Consider the following 12853-nt stretch of genomic DNA (forward strand, 5'->3'; position numbering starts at 1 on the left):
CATCGGCGGAAACGCGGACCGGAAGTGCCTGTGGCGAGTGTGTGCGCTTCGGCGGCTGGCGGCGCCGCCGCCCGGCTCTGTGAGGGGTCGGCGTGGTGGTGAGTCCGCCGTTCCGGCCTGAGGGCTTATGTGAGTGTGAGGGACGACGAGGCCCGTGTGTGCATGCGGTGGTAGTGACTGAGTGGCCGGGTGGGGCCCGGAGGGCAGCGCGGACCCAGGGATGGGGGGCGGGGAGAAAGGAGGGACCGTGGGCGCTTGCGCGTGCCGGAGGACGTGAAGGAGAGAGCTGTGCGTGCCCGTGGGGCCTCAGCTGAGTGTGGCAGAATGTGACACTGCACGTGTGCGTGTCAGAGAGGAGGGGTGTTTTGCAGGTGAGGTACCACCTGCGTGTGCGTAGGAGACCTCAGGTGTGTGTGGGGACCCGGTGCGTCAGCGTTTGTGTGTGCAGGGGTAACCTCAGGCGTGTGCATGTGGTTGAGTGTGTCACCACGTGTGCGTTTCGGAGGGAAAGGGTGTCCTGCTGGCGAGACACCACTTGTGTGTGCAGATGAGACAGCAGGTGTGTGTGGCAGGGCCTCTGTGTGCAGATGTGACCTCGGTATGTGCCTTTGACCGGATGTGTTACCACTGTGCATGTCCAAAGGAAGGAGGGTATTGCATTTTGACAGCATTTGCGTGTGCAGATGAGACCTCAGGTGCGTGTGAGTGGTCAGGTGTGTCACCATGCATGTTTGTGGGGAAGGGATGTTTTGTGTGTGTGACACCCCCTCTGTGTCTGTAGGTGTGACCGCAGGTGTGTACCTATGGCCTCTGCCCTTTAGCCATCACTCCCATTCCCCTTTTCTCCAGCCCCTGGCAACCATTAATCTACTTTCCGTTGATCAGTCTGTCTCTGTTCTGGACATGCGATGTAGGTGGGATCATACAACAGGTGGCTTTTTTGTGTCTGGCTTCTTCCACTGAACATAATGTTTTTAAAGCCCATGTTGTGCCATGTATCAGTACTTCACTCATTTTTATAGCTGAATAGTAAGCCGTCGTGTGGATATACCACAGTGTGTTTACCCAGATAGTGCTACTGTGAACACTCACATACAGGTCTTTGTGTGGACATGTGTTTTCAGTTTGGAGGAAGGAGGTAGTTGGGTCTGTCCCAGGGAAGCTCATGTGTATGACCACACCTGCTCCCTGTTGCCTTTGCTCATCCAGCAGTATTTCATTTTCCAGAATCCCAGCCCTGAGCCCCGAAGTGAAAGCCAGGAGCCTGACCGCTGTATGGGAGTAGATGGGAGGAGGCAGTGGCTCTGGGAACTGGAATCCTTCCCTGCAAGACTCACCCACAACCTGGGATCTCTGTCTGGGACTGAGACCACATGCCCCCTATCCTGTAGCTGCTGAGGTCAAACAGCCCAAAGACAGAGCAGAGTGGCAGGCAATGGAGCCTGAGGAGCCAGGTGAGGCACATGTCAGGGTGGTGGTCATAGGGCTGGACATTTTCAGAAACCAGATTTTCCTCAGAACAGGCCCTGCTCCTGCTGCCTTCGCTCTAGTGCCCTGCCATCCTCAGCCTAGTCCAGACTACCGCCTCTTCACAGGTCTCCTGCTTCCCCGTCCTCCCACCATTGCTATCCACACTGCACCGGAGGGGTCTTTAAACCCTGAATGGTGAGGCTACCTCTCCCTGAAACCTTCCATCCCTGCCCTGGTTGTCACAGCGGGGTTGGCAGACTCTCCCTGTAAAGCACCAGGTAGCAAATGTTTTCAGCTTTGTAGGCCAAGAGGCAAAACCAAAGATGTCAGGTAGATGCTTACCTAACAAGAGAGAGAACACATACCCACATATTTTTTTCCCCAATGAAATCCAGAACTTTATCCAACGCTGAAATCTGAATTTCATGTAACATTAATCTTCTGATGATTTTTCCCTCCCAACCTCTTAAAAATGGAGAAACTCTTCTTAGCTCAGTCTGTACAGAAATAGGCAGTGGGGCTGAGTTTGCTGACCCCTGATGTGATCAAATCCACACTTCTTCCCATGCCTTCTGGGCCCAGCATGACCTGATTTCTGCCTGTTTTCAGGCCTCACCCTACAGCTCTCCCTTTGCTCAGCCCTGCTGGCCACTGAATAGCATTTAAGCTTAGATATTACCTCAGAGGCCCTCCCTGGCCACCTGATTCAAAACAGGTGCCACACACATCTACATTATGTTTTTTAGCACTTAACCACATTCGAAGACTTTATACTTGTTCCCATTTATCATAGACTATGAGTTTCATGATGTGGTGCACAGTCCATGGAGTATCTGTTAAATGAATGAGTGAACAGACACCCTTCTGCAAAAGGTACTGTTACCCAGTTTTACAGATAGAAAACCCAGGCCTTAGGTGAATTGAGCAACCCAAGGTCACTCAGCAGAGTGGTAAGGTGGATTTGATCCTAGGTCTGACAGACTCCACTTATCCCTCACGTTCACTGTTTGACCCTAGGAATGACACTGGGAAGAAGGTATGGGCACTTGGTACATCAGGGCCCCAGGGATCAGCTTGCCACTCTTGCCCCTGTGGGGAGGGGCAAAAAGCCCCACATCAGCCCTTCACTCCTGGGAGTATCATAGGATCTGAATTCAGGACAGCTGAGACCGTTGCTTTTCCCTCAGAGCACTTGCCTACCTGGTATCTCACTTTGTCCCCAAACCGTCCTGCTGCCAGTGATGTCCGTAAACCTGATAGCATGGGGCAGAGACTGTTACACAGCATATCATTTACTTTGTATGAAGTTCAAGAATAGGCACAACTTGTGTGCTGTCAGAATCTCAGCAGCAGTCACACCGGGGCCAGGGAGAGCCTTGCCTGGAAGGGGTGCCCGTCGGGAGCTGTCCGTGGTGCTGAAAGTCCTAGTGCTGAGGTGTCCGAAAGGTAGCTAAGAGCCACGTGGAGATATTAAAATGTGAATCAGTTAAACTTCAAATTACACATCCAGTTTCTCAGTCACACCACCTGTGTTTCTACTGTTCGGGAGCCACATGGAGCTGATGGCTGATGAATTGGACAGCACAGCTCCAGAACATTTCCATCCTCACAGAAAGTTCTAGAGCTTGATCTGGACAGTGGCTGTGTAGGTGTGTGCATTGGTCAAAACTCATTGAACTGAGCACTCATACCTCTATTAAAAAGACATATTTTTGAAAGCACAGACTCAAGTCTGACTGTGTGGGTTCAGATCCCAACCCATCACATGCTTCATATCTTTGATTTAACCTCTCTCTGGCCCCCTCTCCCTACCTGTATAACAGAGTGATGATAGTACCTCTTTTTCCTTGTTAGGGAACTTGGCCAGAATTGCACAGCAAGTCCTTGAGAAGTTTGTGCCCTGGGGTTGGCATTGAGTTGCAACACAGGCAGCTGCAGCTGCCCTCGGGGACTCGGCCTCGGCTCATGGATAGTTCCCTGTTTTAGAGGCAGGGGTCTGAGGCCCAGCCTCCAAGTATCAAATCATAGGGCTGCTTTTCGTGGATCCCTGGGCTCAGTGACCCCCTGCCCAGCGTGGGAGCCAGGACGGGATGGAGGATGTAAAGGTGGTGTGGCTTCTGGCAGCAAGGACACCATGAGGTGTTCCTTTGTTAGGTTTCATTTTACAAAGACTTTCTAAGACATAATGCCATCTGTTCTCCCAGGAGCCTGTCCTTTCTGTACCCAGGAAGAAATAGGCCTAGAGCAATGATATGGCCAGTTAGTGGCACACAGTGGACCTGTGGGTCCAGGATTTCCTACTCCAAGTATTTGTCATCCTCTGGGTCACCCTGGATCCATGGTGGCTGTGTAGACCCCTTTACGAGAGTCCAGGTGGGCTGTCACATCCCCAGACTAATTCTGGGGGGTGTGGGTCACCCCATCTGTCTATGTGGACACAGCCTTCTCCACAAGACTATCTTGGCTGGTCAGGGGTGGGGACAAGAGTGGGAGTGCTTCCATGCAAAAACTCAACTCAGGCAAGCATCTTACCCCTTGATGCCTCAGTTTCCTTCCTGTAAAATGGGTCCGGTAGTGTTGGTCCTAACTATCCCTCATAGGGACAGAATGAGGATCAAGCATCATGACTGGCACATAGTAAATGTTGAGGGCTGTGGTTCTGCCAAGCCCTGGAGGATAAGCAGGAGAGAGCAGACCCAGGGTGAGCAGTGCAGGAGGAAACACCTGTGGGAGGGTTTGGACTGGGAGGGTCAGGGCCCCTGGGAAAGAGTCTAGTGGCTGGCAAGGGGAGGGATGTGAGGTGAGGGGACTTTGGGGCTTGGGTCTCTGGGGCCTGAGGGCAGATCTGGCCTCCCTCACATCCCCTCCCCTCCCCCAGCTCTTCCTTCTCAGGGGAGCATCAAGGAAGACAAGCCCAAGGCCCAAGATACTGCATTCCCAGCAGATGCCTTCCACGTGAGTTTCCAAAAATGCCAGCAGTCTCAGCAGGCATACTCCTTTCTGTTCTTGCTTCTGTGATGCTTCTACCCCTCGCAACTGGAATGGAGCCACAGCCCTTAAGGAGCATGAGTCCTGGGGCAGGGCCCCTTCCTCTGCCCTGGCCACTCTTCTTCCTCTTCCTCTTCTTCCTTCTCCCTTCACTCAAGGGTGGGGCTTAGTGACCCTGTCGGTCTAGGGCACCTTGGAGGAGATCCCATGCCTGACCGATCTGGGACACAGCTCTTTATGGTCACCCTGTTTCTCAGCCAATATCCAGGAAAAGGACAGAGCAGGGCCTGGCATATGAGTGAATGGTGGTACTGAGCAGCATTTAGAAAGGTGGTTGGGGGCTTTGGGTGTTAATGGTAAGTAGTTACTCTGAAATTGATGGTGCCTGCTGACAGGCCCTTTCTTCATGGGGTCCCCAAGGAGACAGCCACACACAGGCAGAGGGATTGTTGCCACAGCCTTGGGGTGCTGCTGTGGGGCAAAAACTCCGTGTTGGGGACACTTCCTGGTCCCAGAGCACATGTGGCTGGTGTTGCATGCCATCACATCCTCCAAGCCTCCCCTGCCCAGCCCTAAAGGGGAGGCGGACCACGCAGGTGTGACAGATGGCTTTGTGGGGGGCTGACGGGCCATCCGGCTGTCTCTGGGGGCCATAAAGCTGAGTGCTTTGGGAAGTGATGAGGAATCATTGTGTCTTAATCTGCTCAGGCTCCTATAGCAAAATACCGTGAACTGTGGCTTAATCAACAGTTTATTCCTCACAGTTTTGGAGACTGGAAGTCCCAAGACAAGGGTGCCAGCAGGGCTGGGTTCTGGTGAGAGCCCTCTTCCTGGCTTGCCGACAAACTGCCTTCTCTCTGTGTCCTCACACACTGGGCAAGGAGACGAGAGCACACGTGCTTTGGTCTCTCCCTCTTCTTTTTTTTTTTAAGATTTTATTTATTTTTATTTGTCAGAGAGAGCGAGAACACATAAGCAGGGGAAGCAGCAGACAGAGGGAGAAGCAGGCTCCCGACTGAGCAAGGAGCCCGATGCGGGACTCCATCCCAGGACCCTGGGATCACGACCTGAGCCGAAGGCAGAGGCCTAACCAATGAGCCACCTGGGTGTCCCCTGGTCTCTCCTTCTTATGAGGGCACTAGTCCCATCTGGGGCCCCATCCTCATGACCTCATCTAAACCTAATCCCCCCAAAGGCCCCACTTCTAAATACCTTCACACTGAGGGGTAAAGCTTTAACAGGAATTTGGAGAAGACACAATTATTCAGGTGGGACTGCAGTACCCAGTGTCAAGGTGATGATAATGCCACTCACAGTGTGAGCCACACCCTTCCCCCCATGACAATAGGGTGTTTCCCAGAACATTCACATCCTGCTGTTCCCCATGGGGCTGGCCCTGCTCAGAGAGGGCCCATGGCTGAGCCAACGCATGTGGGATGTTTCAGAAGCCTGTGACATTTCAGGACGTGGCCGTAGACTTCACACAGGAGGAATGGGGGCTGCTGGGCCCCACACAGAGGATCCTCTACCGTGACGTGATGCTGAGGAACTACAGCAACTTGGTGTCCCTGGGTGAGACCTTCCTGTCACCTCTTCATCCATGTCCCGTGTGTGTGTGTTTCCATGTGTGCTCACACATACACGTGCATATTTATCCCCTGCCTTGTCACCAGTAACCCACACCCAGGTATGTCCTTGCTCTGACCTGTGTCCCCCAGTTGGGTCCCCTCTGTGCAGAGTGGACACCCCACCCCACGTCACCAGAGAGAGACCTCTCCCGTGCCTGGGGCACACATACTGCACTATTGGGCCTGTTGGAGCGTGGCTGCCTGTGGGAACAGTGTCAGCATTTCCCTCCTACTTTCTAACTATGGGCAGGACTTCCCGATTGCAAACCAGATGTGATCTCCAAGCTGGAGCAGTGGGAAGACCCCTGGACTGTGAAGAGAGATGTCCCAAGAGGTCCAGGTGAGTGAAGTAAGGGTCTGTCAGATCAGGTGTTTTATAAAATTAATCGTCCTCCCCCCAGCTTTTCTTGAGGTATAATTGACAGATAAAAATTGTATGTATTTAAAGTGTACAACATGGTGTTTTGATACACATGTACATTATGAAATGATCACCACTATCAAGCTAATTTATCGATCCATCAGCTCACATAGTTGCAATATTTTTTCTGTGGTGAGAACGCTTACAATCAACTCCTGTAGGAAATTTGAGGTGTGCAATACAGTATTGTAACTATAGTCACCATGCTTCAGATCAGCTTATTTCTCCTCCTGGGGCAAGGCGGTGCAATGTACATCCAACAGAAAAGAGCTGGTAGGTACAGGAGCCTGAAAACAAACCCAACAGTCCTCCAGTGGTCACTTCCCTAGACTCGACAGCCACTAATCTGCCTTCTGTCTCTATGATTTGCCTGTTCTGACCTTTCATGTAAATGTAGTTTATATAAATGTATTCATTTATTTTTCATATGGATACAGGCATACTGTCTGTGGTCTTTTTGTGTCTGGCTTCTACCCTCTGGGAATAGTGCTCTATGAACACTCCTGAGCAGGTTTTTGTGTGAGTATCTGTTTTCCATTCTGTTGACCAGGCCCTGTCGCGGTAAGGGCGTGGTTGTAAAACAACCCCAGTGGCAGCTGACAGGTGGGGTGGCTCTCGGTGGCCTTGGCCCATGCCTTTCTGTGTTCCATGCTACCACTTTCCTTCCCCACTGTGCAGAAGAGGCTTGACAGCAGGCCTGTGGCCGCCATTCTTGGAAAGCCTGGTGCAGGGTTGGCCTTTAGCCAATGTGGGAGGATTCCCACCATTCCTTAAATGATTAAGACCGGCTCACTGCACCTAAACCATTTGTACAAACAATGTGGTTTATACTGAACGCCTGCTTTTCTTCTGGGAGTCTGGAATTTTGGTACATGCTACACAGTGGGTGCGTACGTGGCCAGCCCCCAGTAAAACCCTGGTCACTGAGTCTCTAACAAACTGTAGACTACACTTCATGTGTCGGAATCCAGCTCTGGAGGGGTTTGGTGCACGCTGTGTGGCTCCACTGGGAGAGGACTCTGCCCCCTGCGCCTTTTCCCTTTGCTGATTTTGCCTGGAGTCCTTTTGCTCTAATCAGTCACAGCCATGAGTATGACTCTTTGTTGAGTCCTTTTTTTTTTTTTTAAGATTTTACTTATTTGACAGAGAGAGAGACAGCGAGAGAGGGAACACAAGCAGGGGGAGTGGGAGAGGGAGAAGCAGGCTTCCCGCGGAGCAGGGAGCCCGATGCGGGGCTCGATCCCAGGACCCTGGGATCATGACCTGAGCCGAAGGCAGACGCTTAACCACTGAGCCACCCAGGCACCCCTCGAGTCCCGTAAGTCGTAGAGAATCACCAAGCCTGCAGTGGTCTTCTGGACCCTGGTCCATTCACTCTTCTGTCCTCAGCTGCAGGACTCCCACTGAAAGCCGCAGGTCTGTGTTGTCCAGTCTGACTGCTGAGGTTCTGTCCATCCCCCTCAGATTGGCAGTGCACATTCAGGTTAGGGCTTTAGCATGTTTCTTTGCTTATTTTTCAGACTCAGAGCCTGAGCCCCGAGCTGCATGGCTGCCTCTAGAGAAGGGTGCTCTGTCTCAGGGGCAGATGACAGTGGGACTCTCAGGGCAGGATTTCTGGCACACCATCCAGAAAGAAGTCACAGAACATGAAGGCCAGGTGGCAGAGAGACAATGCCAAGCAGTGACACTCAGCCAGGGGAAGAAGAGCCCAGAGTGGAGCTTTGCAGGAACTTTCTCCTGGCACCCATTCTTCACTGAGCATCAGTGCAATCCTCCAAGGGCTCAAGCTCCCACAAGCCACGTTGGCAAAAAGGGCCTCACCTGCATTTCAGTCCTAGACCAGGGGCACCCCTGCCAAGAAGAGAGACTGTGTATGGAAGCCCTCAGCTCTCTTCCAGACCTTAGTCACCCTCAAGGAGCTCCCATTGCGGGGGACACATTGGTGTGTGGTGGGTGGGGAGATGCCTTTGGCAAGAACACATGCCTTGTGGGCTGCCAACAGATTCCCGATAAACGGAAGCCCTACCCATGCGAGGAGTGTGGGAAGGCCTTTGGACAGAGCACACATCTCGTTCAACACCAGAGAACCCACACGGGTGAGAAGCCGCACACGTGCCAGGAGTGTGGACGGGCCTTCAGCAAGAACTCGTCCCTGGTTAAGCACCAGCGCATCCACACAGGCGAGAGGCCCTATGTGTGCAGCCACTGCAGCAAGCACTTCCGAGAGCACTCCTCCCTGGCCAGGCACCAGCGGGTGCACACGGGCGAGAAGCCGTACACCTGTGGAGAGTGTGGGCGCGCCTTCAGCCAGAGCACTCACCTCCTGCAGCACCAGCGAGTCCACACTGGGGAGAAGCCGTTCGCCTGTGGTGAGTGTGGCAGAGCCTTTGCCGACTCCTCAGCCCTCCTGGTCCACCACAGAAGCCACACGGGAGAGAGGCCGTATGAGTGCTGCACGTGCTGCAAGGCGTTCAGCCTCAGCTCCTCGCTGGCCGAGCACGAACGCTGCCACACAGGAGAGAAGCCGTACGCGTGCCGGCAATGTGGGAAAGCCTTCAGCCAGAGCTCCTCCCTCAGCAAGCACCTGAGGACACACACGGGTGAGAAGCCGTACGCGTGCGGGCACTGTGGCCGTGCTTTCAGCCAGAGCTCCTCCCTGGCCAAGCACCAGCGGGTGCACACGGGCGAGCGGCCCTACGCGTGTGGGGAGTGCGGGAAGACCTTCAGCCAGGGCTCCTACCTGAGCCAGCACCTCAAGATCCACAGCGGCGAGAAGCCATTCATATGCGGTGAGTGCAGGAAACCCTTCGGCGATTCTTCAGCCCTAGTCCTGCACCAGCGGGTGCACACGGGCGAGCGGCCCTACGCGTGTGGGGAGTGCGGGAAGACCTTCAGCCAGAGCAAGTTCCTCACCCAGCACGAGAGGATCCACACTGGGGAGAAGCCCTTTGTGTGTGGCGACTGTGGAAGGGCCTTCGCGCAGAGCTCCTCCCTCACCCTCCACCGCAGGACACACACTGGGGAGAAGCCTTACACGTGCGACGAGTGCGGCAAGGCTTACACCCAGGTGTCGCACCTCACTGAGCATTACCGGGTGCACACGGGGGAGCGGCCCTACGTGTGCAGTGTGTGCAGCAAAGCCTTCAGCCGTGGCACACACCTCATGCAGCACCAGCGTGTCCACGCAGGCGCCAAGCCCTTCATGTGCAGCCTGTGCCGGAGAACCTTCCGCGAGGCTGCGGCCCTCATTCTGCATCAGAGGGTTCACGCTGCACAGAAGCCCTCTGAGTGTCACACATGTGAGAAGGACTTCAGCCGGAGCAGATCTCTGGTCCAGCATCGGAAAATTCATTCCCAGGGGACACCATGAGTGCAGTGAGTAGCAGAAAACCCTCGGCGGCTGTTCGGTTCTCATCCGCCAGTGAACTGGGGGTGTGCCAAGCATGGCAGACACCTGCCTGTCCTTGGTGTGGTGTTCTTCATCCAGCGGAGGGCCCTGTGAGTGTCAGGAACTCGGGGCCAGTGCAGAGCAGCCCCCTTACCCATCATACGCTTCTCTCTGCAGGGTCACCCGGTTGGGTGAGAAAGCCAGAGTGAGCCTTCAAGGGGAGCAACAGCCCCTCCCATTTTCCATCATACAGGTTCCCACAGACATCCACCAGGTGGTAGGAGAGATCCACAGGTGTGGACGGTCTTCTCGGCAGGCCTGAACAGAGCTCATTTCAGTTTTTGCCAAGGCAAAAATGAAATTAAAAAAAAAACAAAAACGTGAAAAGATGCTTTTTCGGGGCACCTGGGTAGCTCAGTCTGTTGAGCGTCCAGTTCTTTGTTTTGGCGCAGGTCGTGATCTCAGGGTTCTGCGAATGAGCCCTGCAGCAGGGAGTCTGCTTCCCTCTCTCTCTCTCCCTCTGCCCCCACCCCCTGCTCGTGCACGCTCTCTAAAATGGGTAAATAAATCTTTTTTTTTTTTAAAGATTTTATTTATTTATTTATTTGAGAGAGAGAGAGAAACAGCATGAGAGGGGATAGGGTCAGAGGGAGAAGCAGGCTCCCTGCTGAGCCGGGAGCCCGATGTGGGACTTGATCCCAGGACTCCGGGATCATGACCTGAGCCGAATGCAGTTGCTTAACCAACTGAGCCACCCAGGCGCCCTAAAATGGGTAAATAAATCTTTAAAAAATAAAAAAAGATGTCTTCTCAGTTGTTTGTGCCTTGTATTAACTCAAGCCTTATGGTTTTGTTTTGTTCCTCTGCCAGAAAGTAAGGTTAATAATGCTGAACTGTGGTGTGTCACAAAGCCGCTGTCTTTTATTTTATTTTATTTATTTGCGAGAGAGAGCACAAGCAGGGGGAGTGGGAGAGGGCGAAGCAGGCTCCCCGCCGAGCAGGGAGCCCGATGCGGGGCTCAATCCCAGGACCCCAGGATCATGACCTGAGCCGAAGGCAGACGCTTAACCATTTGAGCCACCCAGGCGCCCCAGTCCCAGTCTTTAAAAAGACTTTATGTGTCATTCATCAACCTCAGCATGAGGATTCATTAAAATCAGTTGAGCCAGTGACATTCATGTAAGACCTTAGCACTTTGTAAGTACTTCTACACATTGTTCTGTTTCATCCTCTCAGCACTCCCGGGATGCAGATATTTTTATCCCCACTTCATAGACAAGGAGCTGACTTTTTTTTTTTTTAAGGCCTACTTATTTGAGGGGGAAAGGGGTAGAAGAGAGAGAATCCAAGCAGACTCTGCGCTGAGCATGGAGCCTGACGCAGGGCCCGATCTTACAACCCTGAGACCATGACCTGAGCTGAAACCAAGAGTCAGACGCTTAACCAACTGAGCCACCCAGGTGTCCCAAGGAGCTGAGATTTTGAGAGGTTAAACCACTTGCCTGAGGCCCCCAGCTAGAAGCCACTCACTTTTCAAGATAAAAATACTAGAGTTAGCAGATGGAGACAGGGTGGCAACAGTCCCTCCATCCCTTTCAGCATATGCAAGGGGTATTCACTGTAAGGAGGCAGCTCTAGAATTTAATGTTCTCTTGAGACTGGGAGATGGTGGGATGATTGGGTCATGCCTGAAGAAGCGGATTGAGCCATCTGGCTGACCTAGGCAAAGGCAAAAAGTAGGAGCTGGGAAGCCATTGCTCAGTCTAGATGTTGGTTACGTGCCTAGTGGAGCCATTCCTTTGTTCCGTCACAGGTGTGAGCCTTTCACTTTCCCGCACAGCTTCACTCAGGGGTTCTCTGTGGCCATCAGGATGTGGTCTGGCCTTGAAGCCCCTGCACTCACCCAGCATAGCCCATCCTTCCAGGTTCATTTCCAGTCATCCCTGTGTTGTCCAGGCCCAGCTTGTTGGTCTCCTGTCCTCAGCATCAGCTCCAGGGCACCTCCTCACTGGCTGAATCGGAAGCAGCCTGTCTTCCCCTCTTGTCCCCCATGGCAGTATGAACATTGTGCTGTCATTGTCCACGTCCTTGTTCAGAGCCCACTCTGGACCCAGAGCCCCTTTAGCATACACCTGTCTCTTGTGCCTCTCTAGACCCATCCCCTGGCACATGGCAGGGCCAAAATTGAGAGGGAATGAGTGCGTGAACCAGTGAGATACTGAATACAAAATGACTGCAAGGGAGTCCCCAAGACCACCTTCAGGCTCAGTGACTCATTAGGACTCCTAGAACTCAGAACAGGCTGAGGGTTTATTACAGTGAAAAGGATACAAATTATAACCACAAAAGTAGAAGGTGGATAAACTGGAATCCAGGTACAAGCTTCCATTTGTCCTCAGTGTAGTCAGACAGACTCCTTAGTACTCCCCACTAGGAGTAACAGTACACATGGAGTATTGGCAGCCAGGGAAGGTGACCCAAGCCTGGTGGCATTTACTGGGGGGTGGCCCCATAGATGTGGAGTGCCTGCATGACTGACCTTAGTTCCTGAGCCTCCAGCTGTCTCAGAGATAAGCTGATAGAGTGTGACTCAAGGTCCCCATCATAAATCATGCAGACTATCTGGCATGGCCTAAGGCCCCCAGTAAGGAAAGACCCTCTCACCAGGCACGCTATTCCAAGGGCTTAGAGGTTCTGTCAGGAGCCGATCCCAAGGGCCAATCCATTCTTTATAGTGTGCAGTTCGGACACCCCAGGTCTACTGAGTTCTCCTCTTTGCTGCACAATGACCCAGCACAGCTGGTGACCAGTGATGCCCCCTCACCCAGCCAAGTGCCACAGCTACGAGCAGCCCCAAAGAGAGAAGAGGCATCAGCCAACCGGACGCAGTATGGGTTGGGATGATCAGGATTCTCCCAGAGGAAGAGACAGCTTGGGTTTGTAGGGACAAGACTGCCT

The 12853-nt window shown here is 53.2% G+C and overlaps 1 protein-coding gene across 1 annotated transcript; it reads left to right on the top strand.

Annotated features, from left to right (window-relative positions):
* On the top strand, positions 1–10708 carry LOC102738969 (uncharacterized). Its single transcript, XM_006751195.3, has 5 exons — positions 1–98; positions 4349–4425; positions 5904–6030; positions 6337–6426; positions 8028–10708. Exons 3-5 carry the CDS (start codon positions 5997–5999, stop codon positions 9875–9877), a joined length of 1974 nt encoding a protein of 657 aa, XP_006751258.3. The 5' UTR covers positions 1–98; positions 4349–4425; positions 5904–5996; the 3' UTR covers positions 9878–10708.
* The last annotated feature ends 2145 nt before the right edge of the window (positions 10709–12853 follow it).

The sequence above is a fragment of the Leptonychotes weddellii genome, chromosome 16 (genome assembly GCF_054177405.1).
Source record: "Leptonychotes weddellii isolate Sample4059 chromosome 16, ASM5417740v2, whole genome shotgun sequence".
NCBI lineage: Eukaryota > Metazoa > Chordata > Mammalia > Carnivora > Phocidae > Leptonychotes > Leptonychotes weddellii.

Coding starts and splice junctions, on each gene's coding strand:
- LOC102738969 (XM_006751195.3), top strand. CDS start 5,997: ATGCTGAGGAACTACAGCAACTTGGTGTCCCTGG. Junction 6,031..6,336: donor CAGCAACTTGGTGTCCCTGG/GTGAGACCTTCC, acceptor AACTATGGGCAG/GACTTCCCGATTGCAAACCA. Junction 6,427..8,027: donor AGATGTCCCAAGAGGTCCAG/GTGAGTGAAGTA, acceptor CTTATTTTTCAG/ACTCAGAGCCTGAGCCCCGA.